This window comes from Nematolebias whitei, chromosome 15 (assembly GCF_014905685.2).
Source record: "Nematolebias whitei isolate Nwh7 chromosome 15, NemWhi1, whole genome shotgun sequence".
NCBI lineage: Eukaryota > Metazoa > Chordata > Actinopteri > Cyprinodontiformes > Rivulidae > Nematolebias > Nematolebias whitei.
The window spans coordinates 18,140,119-18,156,473 of NC_056512.1; the positions used below are offsets into that span (position 1 = coordinate 18,140,119).

The 16,355-nt window shown below is 41.6% G+C and overlaps 1 protein-coding gene across 1 annotated transcript; it reads left to right on the forward strand.

Annotated features, from left to right (window-relative positions):
• The first annotated feature begins 1,135 nt into the window (after positions 1-1,135).
• On the forward strand, positions 1,136-11,755 carry LOC119421484. Its single transcript, XM_037688836.1, has 2 exons — positions 1,136-1,460; positions 6,455-11,755. Exon 2 carries the CDS (start codon positions 6,858-6,860, stop codon positions 8,727-8,729), a length of 1,872 nt encoding a protein of 623 aa, XP_037544764.1. The 5' UTR covers positions 1,136-1,460; positions 6,455-6,857; the 3' UTR covers positions 8,730-11,755.
• Positions 11,756-16,355: the final 4,600 nt, after the last annotated feature.

The following is a 16,355-nucleotide window of genomic DNA, read 5'->3' on the forward strand; positions in this document are numbered from 1 at the left end:
ATGATGCTAAAAAAAACCCACATCTAGCAGTACTTTGCTGTTAACAGTACCATGCTGTTAACAGAACCATGCTGCTAAAAGAACCACACTGCTAACAGTACTTTGCTGTTAACAGGACCACTCTTCTAATAGGACCATGCTGCTAACAGTAACAGTGTTTTATAACACTGTTTTTATTTTGTTTTTATTTGTATGGTGTGTCTAAAACAGTTCTCTCTTGATTGAAAATGAGTCCTCATGACTCATTGAGACTAATCTGTATAAATAAAGGTTTAAAAAAGTTAAAAGCACACTGAAGGAGACAATAAACAACAAGCTTAAGTACAACAAAAAAGGTTAAATTGTATCATCTGGACAAGATTCTTTAGGTGAGAGACGTTTGCTGTTATTTACCTGGATGGTTGAGCTTGCAGACCCTTTTTCTGAATCCCTTCGGCCTTGGTTGTCCTCAGACTGTTTCTGTGAGTAGCAAGTTGGCCATCTGCCTAAAACATTTATGTTGTACAGGATGATTGTTGTGTGGATGAGTGTTGTGTGTTTCCTTGACTGATGAAGCCTTCCGGATGGAAGGTGAAACCTTTCAGCAAAAAAAGAAACTGTCCAAGTGACCTGATTGAAAATTGTTGGATTGTATACCTGGATTATTGAGCATGGACTTTTTTGGTTTTAGGATGATTGATTGTTTTTGGATGGGTGTGTTTGGCACATGTTAAAAGTCTACTTCTGAGATTCCAACAGGAGTTTGGCTTGAACCACAGCAGTGAAGCCTACCTGTGGGACTGATCTGGTTGGCAGGCCTCAGACTGAGGAAGTCCTCTGGATGGGGGTCAAAACGTTTCTCACTTAAAGAAACTGGTCCAGACGACATGATTGAACCTTTTTGTTGTTATTCACCTGGATGACTGAGCTTACAACAAGCTAAGTAATTAAGAAACATACAAACACTGCTGCTTTTTATTACTGACGTTGTTCTGAGGATCATCTGTCCTCATTTGACTGATGGATCTAGCTTGCACCCCTGGACCCGCCCTCTCCGAACCTGTCTCCTCCCAGCAGCTCCTCTCTCCCTGCAACAGGAGGACTCGAAGGGCGAGCACAGCGAGGGGGAGGGAGGCTCCGGAGGAAAAGTGGGCAGAGCCAGGAGAGAAACAAAAAACGTGACTAGGCACCCGAAGCGTCCTGTTATGCAACAACTGACCTACTAACACACATCTAGAGGCTCGGGAGGGAGAAGGAGGAGAGCGAAAGGAGGAAATAAGGGAGAAAAACAAAGAGGGAGGGAGAACATCATGACGCGAGGAGCGCACCAAAACAAGGCGCCGTGCTCACACTCCAGCATCCACCAGCACTGACAGGAGGAGAGGCTGCAGCGGGCTGGACACAGATGGAGAGAAGCCTGCACGAGGACAGGTCTGCGCGCGCCCTCTGTGGATTTTAAACCCTCAGACAAACAGACAGGGGTAAGTGTCTACAACCTCCATGCGCACCGGGACCTGATCCACTCACGGAGCGTGGGTTTGTTTTGTGCGTCAATGTCGAGGCGGGTGGATGTTTGCAGCCTCTGTGGAGCTGCATGCGCGCGCGCGCGCGCGTGTGAGTGTGTGTGGGAGTGGGGGGGTGGGTAGAAAGTTAGAATGAGGCACATTTATTGCACAGTTATTACGCAGATCCGTGCGTAAAAATCATAGTGGCAGCACAAGCAGTTGTTTGTGTCATTATCGGACCCCCCCGTTTACAGACACCTGCTTTGTTTTGGGTTAGTAGGCTAAGGAAAACAACAAACAACAACAAAAATCCTACGCTGTTTTAAGGACTCGTCACGTGGAGCAGCTCTTTGTAAAGGTTAAGGCGGCTGTGCGCAGTTTAACCCTTTATGATCCGCTCACATTTCTCCTGCCTCAACCTTCTTTATATTGTTTTATTATTTATTTGTTTATTTATTTGTTTGCTTGCAGCTGATGAGAGTAGAGAGAATCGGGGTGAGGTTCCCGCGGTCCGAACATCTGGATCTGTTGAACGTGTCTGTGGGTGAATTTCACGGCACAGCTGGAGTCGCGCGGATGACTGAGAATCCGATGAAAAATGCATGAACACGATTTGTCAGGCGGAGCAACAAAAGGAGGCGCGCGAGGGTGTAAGGTGTGTGTGTGTGTGGGGGGGGGGGGGGGGGGTATTGCTCACAAGGTGTTGCTGGATCCATAAGATTCGTTTTGTTAGATCTGATCATGACCTGGAACTCGTCTGAGCAGCTTCAGTCGGCCTGGGGAGTTGGGGGGGGGGGGGGGGGGGGTGTGTGGAAGATTTGCAGACACGTGCGAGTCTTTTGGTTCAATTTAAATCCAGTAATCGATTTCAGGCTTGTCGCTGTTATATATCACGCTGCACGTGGGCATCATATGTCTCTACCCCTCTCCAACTTTCCAGGAACTGCGTGCCTGGAGCAGAGGATGATGCAGTCAGATTATGAAGGAAACGTTTGTTCTGAAACAGTTTTTGTTGTTGTTGCTCATCCTCAGAAACACAAGCTTCAGATTATTAGACATGAAATCAAGAATGAAAATGGATTAAAGGCTGGAGCGGATTATGCAATCTGAGGAAACCCAGAGTCTGCGGCTGTTTGTTGCGCTCTGGGTCTCTGTGCCAGGACTTAATGTAGGTCAGAGCTTTGGGAGGAAAATGTGGGTGGGGGTGGAGGGGTTGTCTGGGAGGTGCAACTAGAAAGGCAGAATCAGAACCAAAATAAATCCTGACCCCACCATAACCAACAAGTCATGCAGAAACGCTGGAAAACAGGCGCAGCTTGAACGTTGTCACTAAAACAGCATCCGAATGATTTTCATTTTTTTACTCAACAAAACATCTGATTAAATGAAGTGGCTGAACTGAGACTGCTGCCCACTGAAGCTGTGTATGGGGGGGGTATAAGGAGTTTATGGTGCGGAGCCACTGTGAAGTTTTCATCCTGACCTCCTTTTACTGGCCTCTTGACTTTCTCAGGGTTTCCTGGCACACGGAAGGTGATGAAAGATGAGGACCTTGCTTTGTTATTGTTCTGTGGTTTGGAGCCATGCAGAAAGGAGAATTACAGTTTGTAGGTCAAGGGAGCGCATGTGACTGCTGCAACACATGGACTGAGTCACTCGGCTTTTCTTTTTCCTTTTACTAAAGAGATGGCGGCTTGTATTGGTGCATATGTCTCTGCTTCTCCTTGTTGAGTTGATGCTCAGACCTTTCTTCTGGACATCTTTTTCTTGAGATTTCAATCTTACACCCCTCCCAGTCCTCGTACCTTCTGTAGCCCACTGTAAAGAAGGGTGTGGATTCCCACACTTTCATCAATCCCTTTGTCAGTGATTGAGATACACTCGCCCCCCCCCCCTCTCTCTCTCTCTCTCTCTCTCTCTCTCTCTCTCTCTCTCTCTCTCTCTCTCTCTCTCTCCTTTCATGTCGTCCCTGCTCTCATTTCCTGAAACAGACCACTGAAACACGTGCAGCGGCTTTGAACTCAGTCCACTCTTTCAAGAGCTCATTGCCCCATTTAGGCTCTTGCGGCGTGGGCCCCGTGGTTGGGTCGAGGGTGGGACACTTGGGATTCTTTTACCGTGCTATCATTTCACAAGTGCCACAGAAACCAAGCGATGACACGTGAAGGATATTTGAATAACGGAAAGAGTGCTCCAGGTCAAGGAAGCAGGTTTGTGGCTTCAGTGGCTAAATTTGGATGTTTGAGCTAGAAAATGCCTTTTAAAGTGTGATACATCTCATAAAATGCTGAAATCTGGACAAAAAAAGCAAAAAACAGAGAACGAGTGCAGATGTCATTCTTCTTCACCCTAAAGAAGAAGTATAAACTATACTCTGTGGTGTCACTGTCCCCTCCATTTGCTTTAAAACGTCTTGACCATGTCAAGGTGCTGGTTTAAAAGAAGGGAGAGAAAGTCTGATACGATTAGTCGTGACTGGCGTTTCCCCTTTTTCGTTGCTATGGGTGACACATTTCTTGTACTGATACAATACCAACACTGTTGCAGTCGCCCCTGGTTTTTCTCCTCCCAAGCAACCGTATAATCTTATCTCCATCTCCTCCTTTGTTTTAACTCTCCCTCACTGCTTCCACTTCTTTGTCTCACTCACATCTCTCTACATTCGTGCATTGCTCTGAATCTTCACACGTACGGCTTCTTTTTTTGCCTCCATTATATTGTTCAAATATTCCCCTTTTCCCTTGCCCTTGCACCGCTCGGCTGACCTATATTCCAGCGAGGCGTACAGTAAAGGAAGCTAGACTCGTTTACTGAACGAGGCTGATCCCCAGTTTCTGGGTCAGTGGGACACGCCAATAAAACCTCTCTCCCGTCAGTTTTTCCTCTCGTGCCGAAAATGCACGTGTCAAACCCTCACAAGGACGACCTTAAATGGTTAACCTAAGTCTGGAAAAACTACTTCAGACATCGGTGCATTTTTCTAAATCTGATTTGGAAAGAAACTTAAACTTAAAACGTATGCTTCTATCTAATTTGTTTAGATAAAATAATATTTTTCTTTCTAGAAAAATAAATGTTCACTATAAAATATTACATAACAGTGTTTAACCCAGAGGAGGAATAGGACAAATAGCCTGTGCAAAACACAACGACAAATTATAACATAACAGATAAATTCAGGATTTGAGTATTGATTTAGCTAATCATTTATATATAATTTTAAATGTATTTTCAGAGAACATTCATACATTTTTGAGAGAATACCTCCAGCGCTACATCACTTCACTTAAATGACTTTGGATTGCACCGTGAAAGGGTCTCTGGGGGTTGTAACGACTTTTATGTTCGGGTAATACTCAGCATTCTTGACCTTGACAATGACATTTTGAATCAAAACTGACATCACAGCATAGGTCGGTCAATCCTGTCATGCTGTGAGTCAGGCACCAGTATAATAATAGTCTTAGCCCCACCATGGAGCGCTTATGAGGACCAACAACTTTTGCTTTCTTATTGCCAGGAGAATGCTGTGATCAGCATGAAACAGTGATCATTTCATCAATTTTTACTCTAAACTATACAGTGCATGATTATGAAAGTGCGTTTCTCAGTGTTTATTACAGTCTGAGTATAATAAATGTTTGAACAAACTTAAGCCAATTTATCATGTCAGGTTTGAAATATTTCACAAGATAACTGAAGCGACAAGAAATTGTGATTTCTAGATAAATGTACTAGACCAACATTAAGTTCTGAACTCATAAAAAGCATGAAAATGTGTAAACAAGGAAGAATAATTAATTCAGTAACATTTTTAGACACATCTTGTCAGCCCATTACGGAGAGGTGCATTCCATGCTCTCAACTCGCGCCATTATTTGAGGCTTTCTAAGAACCCTCTGGTTTTGCTTAAATGCAGCATTTTCTATTCCTCCAGCCCACCTCCTCCATTTTTTCAGGAGCTTTGACCTATATGTATTAACGGTTCACCTTCCAGTCATCCCCACCACCCCCTGCACACACTCAGTCCACAAACACACAACTCCATATCCCTCCTTAGTGTCTCGGTTTCTTTATCCTTGACCTTCATTAGCAGATGCCTTTGTTTGCCCTATCCGCTCACTCAGTAACATCGATTTGACATTGAGTTGTTTTGGCGAAGAATGCTGCCACATTCCTTTGCGGATGAGCACATGGGTTGGGGGTGGGGTGTCAGCAGTATTTGTGAAAGGGTGTTTCTCAATGAAGAACCTGTCTCTCGTGATATCTTTTTAAATTCAAAACGAATCCAAGAAACCCAATTGGATCTTTCAACTGACTCACCCATCGTTCTGTCTGGCTCAAATTCTCATGAGATAAAGCAAAGCGTTAATCCTTGCACAATCCAGTTTTTGTGCTCTGCATGTCTCCGACTGATGTAATATCTGTGCTGTTGTGTAATTCATTTTATGGATGAGCTTGCCTCGGCTGCTGTGTGTGCAAGTTATAATTACCGTCATTTGGTTTTGCTTAGCGCTGCCATTAAAATGTGAGCTTGGGTATTTAAACGTTGCTCACTTGTTTTTATAAGATTCGGAGTGACAAGTTGAAACAGGGCTGGCTGCCTTGCAATGAACTTAGTGCGCCAATTGCATCACAAAACTCAACATCAACATGTCAGGAAAGGGGGTCAGAGGTCACAGGCTGCAGACAGATCTGCTCAGTAGGAGGGTCAAAAGGTCAGACTCTGAAGGTCTAGCAACTATCCAGTTGTTGTCAGGGCATGGCACAGTCAGACATGCCAAAACAACTGAAAAAAAACCCTGCACAAATGTAGAAATGTATCCTTGATCAGCATGCTTTCTTTAAAAACAGTTCTACAAGAAATTATTTTTAAACTGTCATAAAAGAAGTACTGAGTTTGATACATGTGTCTATAATAACACCAACAGTCCTGGATTAACTTTTTTTTTTTTTTTTTATCTCTGCAGACTTTCATCTTGCAGTCATCTGCAAAGAGAACAGACAGAGGGAGACAGAGCGAGGCTCCCCAAGAGACTGACACGCTGAGGTAGACAGGCCTACCTACTTCCTGCTGTTTGTGTGGAGATCTTGGATACCTCAACAGCAACCTTGCACACTGTGTGTTCTCAAGCTAAACCAGAACTTAACTGACCCACTTGCGTGTGTGTTGGACACTGAAAAGGGAACTCTGAAAGTGGATAAATGACGGTGGCTAATTCCAAACTTTGGCTGTTCTTCATCCTTTTGACTTATTTGGACACTTGAGCCCCCTCTTGGTAAGAACGTATCGATCACCAGGCTGCAAACCTTGGGAGGTGACGTATTTTCAGTACAACCCTTTCAATTCAAACTGGCTACTACGCAACAAATATGGAAAATCTGACTTCAGCTGTCCAAACCTCAGAGAATGGCCTTAACAGCCCAGAGACATTCAGCAGCTATGAAGAGTCTATTCCTTCTCTTCAGGGGTCGCCAACTCGCTTGGGGCGCCTTATCAAGCCCAAGCCCAACGTTACCTGCAGACGAAAGCGTCAGTTCATATCCGATGAGAAAAAAGATGCCTCGTACTGGGAAAAACGACGAAAGAACAATGAGGCCGCCAAGCGCTCCAGAGAGAAGCGGCGTCTGAACGACATGGTTTTGGAAAACCATGTTATTGCACTGAATGATGAGAATGCGAGGCTCAAGACAGAGCTGCTCCAGCTGAAGCTGCGCTTCGGCCTTATAAGCACAGCCTCCTACATTGAAAAGAGCCAACAAATTGGTGTGGACAACAGCACAGGAAATGGGGGCTCTTCTTTATCCTGCTCTTCTACTCAGTACTACTCCAGTGGTTATTCCAGTGGTTCTCAGGTGATGATAAACTCTGATTCCTCTGAAACAGAGCAGTCCGGTCGCAGTGAGGGTCACAGGCAGTTGGTGAAGTATTCTCCACGTGGCTCCTTGTCTGACATGTCTGATGGCTCCTCAAGGGACAGCCCAGAGCCACTGCCCTTCGAGATCAAACAGGAAGGTGACAGGCTGGAAATGGATATCACCACTGGCACCACAACCCAGATCATGTTTAACATTCACCGTGGTCTAGCCTCTGTACCAACAAACCACCAGATCCAGCAGCATCAGGAGATAGATGCTGCATATCAGAGCCAGCAGCAGCACCAACCTCACCTACTTCAGCAGCAATCACAACCACACCAGGAGCCTGTCACCACTATCAAACCTGTCAGCCAGGCTGTATCTCACCCACCTGCTGCACAAAGGAGCGTCATTTTGTATGGAGCCAGCAGTGCCCCCTTTCCTGTGGATGCCCTCACAAGGCCCCAGGATGCTGATCTGCAGGCAGCACTGAAGCACAGCAGCAACAGTAGCCAAATACAGCAGGCCATTACAGAGAGCTCCATTGAGACTCTGGCTGAGGTGACAAAACAACTAGAGAAAAAGACATTGGACTCTCCGTTTGAGTTGTTAGACAGTTGTAATGAGGTCAAAGAAAGACAGCTGCACAGACTTTGCCAACTTACCCAGCCACAACTACAGCAGGACCAGCAGTCCCCACAGGACAAGAGTGAATCATCTGCTGAACTCCTGAATGAACAAGTTGAGGAGGTCAGCCATTCTCAGCTGTACCACCATCTCCAGCAGCCTCATCATCCATACCTCAATACACAAGATGAGGAGCCACCAGTGCTAAGCTATGAAGGTGAACACAGAAATGAGGTTTATTATCAAAGCCAGTTACCCTCTTCTAGCAAGGACACCACATCAAGTGAAGGTGACCCCTGCAGCCCTGACAAAGAGGTCTCCACCGATGATGAGGAGTCCCCTTCTTTGTCCTGCTCAGACATGAGCAGTTACCACAGCCATCATTATTCCAGCATCCTCCAGCCTGATTCACCTGTGCCTCAGTACCAAGGCTGTTCCCAGGGACAGGCCTGGGATCTCCAGGGGGAAGTGAGGGGGACCGCATTGCCACACAAACTCAGACTCAAACACCGGGCCATGAGTACCGGAAGCAGTGGCAACAGTGGTGGAAACTGCTCTGGCCAGGAGTCCCCAACCAGCCCCCCACCTGCTACTCCACCTCCTCTCCCCCAGCATCCTTACCTGTCCCTCTCACCATTGCAGAACATTAAACAAGAGAGCCCAGGTGGACCTTACAAACAGGTGGCATCAACAGAGGTGACAAGGAAGGAGGGAGGGAAAAAGGAGTATGGTGGACGACGGAACAAGAGACGAGATTAGGTGACTTTTAGTTTATAACTTGAAGACACAGTTTCTCCTCTAAGAACTACCCTGCCATCATGCCTTTGCCCTATAATTGGATCCCATCTTTAAGTTCTTGGGACAATAGTCAAGGCTTTTTTTATTTTCCCAATGCCCGGAGTCACCAAAAGGCTGGACATATTGTAGGGCTGTATGATATTTGTATGTATTGTACAGTTTTGTCATTTCTTATATCCTCTCTATACTTTCAGAAGCACTTTTGTTTATGAGATGAGAGGAGGAATGGAACTCCTTGCTTTTCTACTTTTTCTCATTCAACAACACCCAGCGAAGTACGTCACTAAGAGCACATTTGATAGTTCGGGAAAAAAGAATGTAAAAACTGAAAGCTATTATAAATTTGGTACATATCCAATTGTAGATGAGCCTACACATGTTCGGCTCTCTGCCTTAACTACAATCAAATGCAATCATTCACTGGGGATATCCTGTCAACCAAAGAACGCCACAGTCATTGTAAATATTAAGTTCCATCCTCTTCCCAAACCCTACCTCTATCAGTCCATCCTCTACCATCTCCATTGTATCCCATAAATAAATCACCATCGCATTTATTTTTAAGCACTTCTTTTTGTATATAAATGTGATATAAATGAATATATGTATCTATTTTAAACCTATATTTTAGAGAAAAAAGTTCGAATACAAATTCAAGAAAAAAAAAAAATCCTGGCCAACCTTAAGTGGTGTAAGAGGACTCTGAAAGTGACCACCCTATGACAAATCACAGTTACTGTACATTCACAATGTCCATTACTTTCAGGGCCCAGTTAAAAGAAAAGTTGAGCTATTTTGAAGTTGGTCTCTCTATATATAAGTTATAAATGTATAAATACAATCTTAGAAATATTTTTCAAGAGTGTCATTGAAGGAATGGTTCAGTGGGACAGAAATGACAAGTTAACGGCTAATCTGAAGCAGCTATAGCTAAAATGGATCGCTACTGGCTTAAATGAGCTCTTGGTTATTTATGTGAATTCTCTAGTATTTTTTTTACAACTGTGGAAGTGTTGATATATTAGGGTCACATGACATCTAGCAAGAATTTCCTAATATTTTTGCTAAATCTACCAGTTAATGCAAAATTTAAGACAATGGCATTGCGAGAAAATGTGAAATTCCAAATGTACTGCTAAGCTCAAACCAGCCAGTTCAAATAAATTTGTTTCGACCACAGATTTTACCATCTTGAATCAACTCAATTTTCACAGCATTTCTTACACACACAATTATTTAAACCTTTACATTGACATCAGTCTTGCATTGTACTGTTATTTCTGTCCAAATATTCTGAAACTTACACAAACCGTGTCACAAATACAACATTTGTGCCTCTAAATAACCATAAACTCCAAGTAAATGCAACTTTGATTGTGATTTAATGGTTTATAAAATGCCATTCTCATACGTTATGATGACATTTTAGAGACTAGAGCTGCTTTTTGAGTGACAGTCCAGTTTGGTTTTAGGGGTCCGTGGTAACTATAGACATAGCCGTGGTTTCATTGTCTTGAGGCTGCAGGCTTTGAGCCCAGGTTATGCCAATAAGGACACGGTCACCAAATCTCCATGCAAGTTTCCTTGCCGTGGCAGAAGAGAGCAGCCAAAAAAGGAAAAACAAATCCATTTTGGGTCTTAGCTGTATTCAGACAAACCATTAGGTTATGGATCAGGTTAGGTTTGAACCATTTCCCTAAATTGAGGCTGTTCAAAAAGCTATCTGCAACGGTTAAAACCTTTTTTGTTTTTAAGCTGTCAAAAAAATTCCACTTCAAAATGGCTAAACTATTGCTTAAAAATGAACATCACTTGATAATTGAGCATTGGCGTTAATGTCCTGTTTACCAATTTTCAGAGTTCGCAGCATCTAACGAACAATTTTCTTCTTGAGACTATGACCTCATTAAAATGTTTGGATCTACAAAGTATAAACCTTTAACCAGCTGTTTTAGTTTCCAGTGGGATTCACAAGCTGCAGGCTTTAAAGCCTTTAGTTTCTTTGAGCTTTATCAATTGTATCTTCTTCTTGTTGCTGTTCACTGGCCCATGTATTTATCTCCTCCTCATCAACGCGCCCATCACTGAAAAAGAAAAAAAAAACACAGGAACGTAGACGAGGAATGTGTACAGACCCTTTTAGATACCTGTCACAACCTAGATAGTTGAGTTTTTATGCTGGTGGTGATACTTGGGAGTAAAAGCAGGATCAATTTAGACCCATTTATTTAAACACACTACAGTGCACTGAGTTCATAAGGAGAGCCTCCTCCTGTGACGAGCCCTGCATAGCTACTGTTTATTTTTAGTGTCATGAAATATGGTTTAGTAGTGTGACCAAGAAGGCCCATGACAAATTTTAGAACAAGTTTACGTTAGGAAAAGTTAATTATAACATAAAAACAGCTAATTCCAATTGAATTCAGTTAATGTTCTAATATTATAATTAAAAGTCATAGTGAGGGTCCTCCCATGTTTCCCCAAATGGCTCCATTGGGCGTTGTTTTTCAGGGGTTGTTGGACCCCTTATCGTAGTTCTGCTACTGGGTTGTGATGAATTGCCTTCACTGGATTCTACTTTAATGTCTGTGTACCATGTTTGGCTTTGTTGGTGCTTGTGTATAAATGTAAAGTTTCACAAACACTGTAATGTTTGTTTCATTTGTTTTATATCCCGTGATGTTCTGTTTCCTTCTATGCTGTGTCTTTTACTCCTACTGACTGTGATGACGTGTATTTGATCCATTCCTCCGTACCCCGGCCCACTTTTTTCAGTGTGTGTTGATCAGTAATGTCTGTGGTTTTGCCAGTGGTTTTAAAGATGAAGCCAGGAGAGAAAAAATAAGGCAAAATAAGTGTGGTGTTTAGAGATGGGTGGTGGTTGGTCTGGCTGGTCAATACCATGTAAAGACACTAATGTTTATTGTGGGAACATTTCAACAATAAAAAAAAAGAATGTTGACTTGTCGACATAATCAACAAAATAATTCACTTTTTCTGAGTTTTTATTGGTGCTTTATTTATTTGCTTTTATGCATGTTGGTCCAGTTCAAATTTAATATATTGGTTTATATTTCAAATGAAAACTTTTTATTGATAAGTTTTTCTGCTGTACTGTGTTTTGTCAGAAACTCAAGATTCCAGAGAAGCCAAAGCTCTAAAGGCACACCTTGTTTTTAGTGAAGGTCTTGTGTTGCACAGTTTCTGTTGAACACCTGACTCTTTTTGGCATCAGAGGGGCAATAAGAGAAGCAAAGCTGTGACATGCTGACACACTTTACTCAAATGGACCAAAAAGTTCCCATGGCAAGTTAGTGTGATGTAACACTGTCCTACTTCTACAGGCTCACGGCCTGCAAATACCTTTAGACCTGCAGCCCACATCAGGGGAGGACAGAAGTAGGTCCTAACTTTATAAATTGACTTCACTTGACCTAACTCATAACACAACTTTAAAAACAAATAAGAAAAGTATTGCAAAAACTAACATGCAAATAAAAAAGGAATAAAGAAATGCTGTGGGAATTTACATTTTTAAATATTTATCCATTGAAAAACAAGAAAAAGAATGAATTGATGTTTATTATAAGGCGATATGACAAAAAGTGTAACAAATTTATTTTAATGTTTTGGTTAGGTTCATTTGTTTAGGAACTAAGTACGAACTTTAAGATAAATTCATGTTTTTGTAAAAAAAAAAAAATTAAAAAAACCATTGAAAATTAAAAGGGAAACCCAAAGACAAATGATGAAATGAAAATTGAAAAACACAAAAAACTCAAAAGTTATATAAAAGCAAAGAAGGATAATGTATTTACAACAACAAAAAACAGAAATATTTATACATATATGTATGTATTCTACATGCAGTTTTCAGTGCTGCAATGCCTAAAAAAAAACAATGTAAAATTGTAATCACACACTGTGTCCCTGAAAAACATTTAATCTCGACTAAACACATGCAGTCACATATAAACAATGATTATTTTTAATCTAATATTTCCCACTAAACCAGAATTAGGTCAATTTCATAACATAAAGGCAAAGGGAGGCTCAGTAAAGATGGAAGTCGGGGGAGGGAGGGTGTAGAAGCTACAGGAGGAGGGAATGTAACCCAGAGTAGTAACTTCATCTTCGCCTGCAAACAAAGCAGCTCTTTGAGGCTGACACATCAGTGTCCTTCACAATGCTCTCAGTCACACACGCAAGAACATGTGCACACACACACACACACACACACGTACATCATTCCCACATGAATGCAACGGGAAAAATAAAACTATTTGTCATTACTAAAGGACTTCAGCTTTTTTTTTTTATTCAATTAACATTCTTTATAATCGCCTCACAACAGCAGTTGGCTGCAATAGCATCAACTGCTGTTTGTATCCCCCACATCAAGGTGACACTGGATGCAAGCACAGCAAAACTCGTGCAGCACTCTGCTGCACCGCTTCTGTTCCTGATCTGACTCTCTGCACCGACGCTTGCATAAACAGGTCACGAGGAAAGTAGGTCACCGTGCGTGAGACAGGAGAAGAGAGGGAAAGTAGAACTGGAGTGAGGCAAGGGAAGAGGGAGTGGGTGGTTCCATTCCCATCACTTTGTCTCTGACACCAGTGATGCTTTTTCCACACGGTGCAGAAACAGGGCCCTCGTGTTACCTGGTTCTTCGTCACAGCTTGCAGATAACGAGCTAGTGGGACAGGAGAAGAAGTGGGAATGAGAGAACAGAATCGAATGGAGAGGGGAAATCCTTCAACATTAAAATATATCTGGTTTATTTCCAGTATGACAGACGAGATTCTTGTAAAAAAAAAAAAAAAAAAGTCAAGCCAGATTCAAGTGAAATGATGTGAAGGTCCCGCTCACTGTGAACTGTGATCACAAAACTCCCTTTGTTTCATCTGCTGTTACAGATGGTCATGATGACTCTGAACAAATATGGAAAAAAAGACTTATGTAAACACGATTACAGAGAAATGCAATGGTGCATGTGCACATGCAAATGTAACGAGTACATCTGAACAAATAACTTCTAACGATTCACCCTGCTGTGGAAATGAGTCATATAAACAGCTAAAAGTGTTGATTTCTTAACAGTCCTCAATGCAGGCTATGATTACAGGTTAACTATTGAACTGACGTTAGGTTAGCTTAAACAAGACCTTTACATGAACAGAAAAAAAAACATTGTTTGATGTAAAACATAGACATTATTCCTGGAAAAGGATCCCATTACTCAAAGTCAGTTAAAAAAGTTAGTGAATACCTAATAGAACTAATTTATGGCTTGAGGCCCACTGTTAGCTTTATCTCAGGTTATACAGAGTCAGAGGAAATGTCTGATGAGAGGGCATGATTATGGACAAACAACAGTGAGAAGTAATGTTTGAAGTAGAAATATTATGTATATCTCATTTACACGAGGTCAAAGCATTACATGCACTCATCACGGACATAAATGTCACCGGTTTCAGGCTTTTACTGGTTTATCTGCGCTGTTTTTTAGTGTGTACTTCGTGTATAACTTTACTGATTTTGAAAATAAAAATTGGGTGCATAAGTTTGAATTCATTATGGATTTTAACCACGCAGTTTTAAAGATGTAGATGCATTTAGCTATTGTTTGAATAAGTGTTGCTAAATGTTCTCAAATGTCTTTTAACGCGACAAGGTCTACCCTTTTGATAGTGATCCTGACTGACTGCAGCTGGAAGTTCAAATAATTTGTTTACAGCTTTCATTTGGAAAAAAAAAAAAAGAGTTTCCAAAGCTTCTGCCTTAAATACGCCAGTAGCTTGTAGATGTCTAACGATAAAGGTTTGGCTGAGGTGCAGCTTTCTAAAGAACATTTGACCAAAACTCTGTGGAGTTTTATGCAACGTATAAATTCTGACCTGAAAAAAATCCACAATAAATTCAAACTTTTGCACTTAATGCTTCTTTTTTTTTCTTAAGTTTTATGTTAAATAATAATTTAATCCTGGGAGAGAAAAAAACAATTCACAAACATTTTTTTTTTAAATCACAAATAAGTAAAACATGATAAGCTCATCGTTTTTGACTGCAACTATAGATGTCGGGAGTTTTTACCAGACCGAGTTACAACAAGAATACCACCAACGTCACATTATACGACCTGCCAGTAAATTGTCAGCGTAATCAAAGTCCAAAGCATAAATTCCTTAACACAACAATCATGATTATATGTGTCTGTTAAGTAAATACAAACCTGTGGTGCAGTGACAAGTCAATTTCACACATGATGTTATCCATGTGTAAACCGACAAACATGTAGGAACATGAAAGTTGCAATGTTACACAATTACCCCCTGATGATGCAAGCCTAGATAAAGTTTTAACAAAGGGTGCACCTGTGACCTTGACTTTTGACCCCATGACCTTGAAATCAATAGGGATCATCCTTGATCCATGGGGTGTCCATCTGTGCCATTTGACATTCCTGCGTTACACAGTTGCAGATTTAAAGCACAATGTTTTCAGACAGGGGTCACTGTGGACTCTGTAACCTTGAAATCAATAGGGATCGTTCTTGACTCATGAGGTGTCCAGCTGTGCAGTTTGATGTTTCCGTGTTAAAGGGTTATCAGTTCAGAGCTTAGAGAACATTGTTTTTCCACAGACGGATAGACGGCATACCATAATGTGTCCCGTTTTAGAATGATCGAATAAAAACATAAACTCTGTGCATTTATATTGGGGCCTCTGTGGTCTAAAGAAATGTGCGATTAATTCATAATAAAGAAGTTTATCACATTTAAATGAAGAGTGGTGTAGTGATGTAAGGGTTAACTTCACTACTAATTAATTATTCTTAAAGCTAGTTCAAGCACAAAGAATATTAATTGTTTAATTACAACGGATTCTTTTCTTTTTCGAGTTAAATTTCTGTTCTGTGACCCAGATAACTTGTGAGTGGAGTATAATCAGTGACATGAGACGCCATTTTATCTTTGACCCATCAGAATAAATGTGGTCATTTATTTAACAGAATCAAAATTTAACATCAAACATGTACACATTGATTTGCTGATCTGTTTCTGATTAATAAACTTGGCACGCTTTACTAACAAGACAACAGAAGATTACTGATTGAGACTGATTCATCTCTGAAGGCATCTAGCTGGATTTACTGGCGAATAGAAGTTTAAAGAGAAGGAGAATGGAAGTTTAAAGATTTAAAGAGGAGGTTTAGATGGATGAAAGTTATGTGTTGAACCAGAACATTGCACCCTTCCTCCGACATCCAGCTCAGCTCTCCGGTACACTTCAGGACGTCAATGGCTTGTTACCTGAGATGGTGGATACCTCCACTCCGGAACAGAAGTCCATTAGCACGCTCCCTTTTCAGCGTCTCCGGTTAAAGTAGCTGGGGTCATCAGAAATTGTGACGAAGTACTCGGTTCAACCGAATAAGCTTCCTTAGAAGTGGAGCATTTACTGCTCGGGTTGAGTTTTAACTAAATATTTATCCGCTACTTAGTTGAGTCTCATCTCCGACTGAAAGTTCCAGCAAGACTGGAAAAGACTTCGAAGAAGACTGAGTTCCAGGACTTAGCCCTA

What these genes read in the sequence shown, in the direction of transcription:
- LOC119421484 (XM_037688836.1), top strand. Translation starts at nt 6,858, where the DNA reads ATGGAAAATCTGACTTCAGCTGTCCAAACCTCAGAGAATGGCCTTAAC.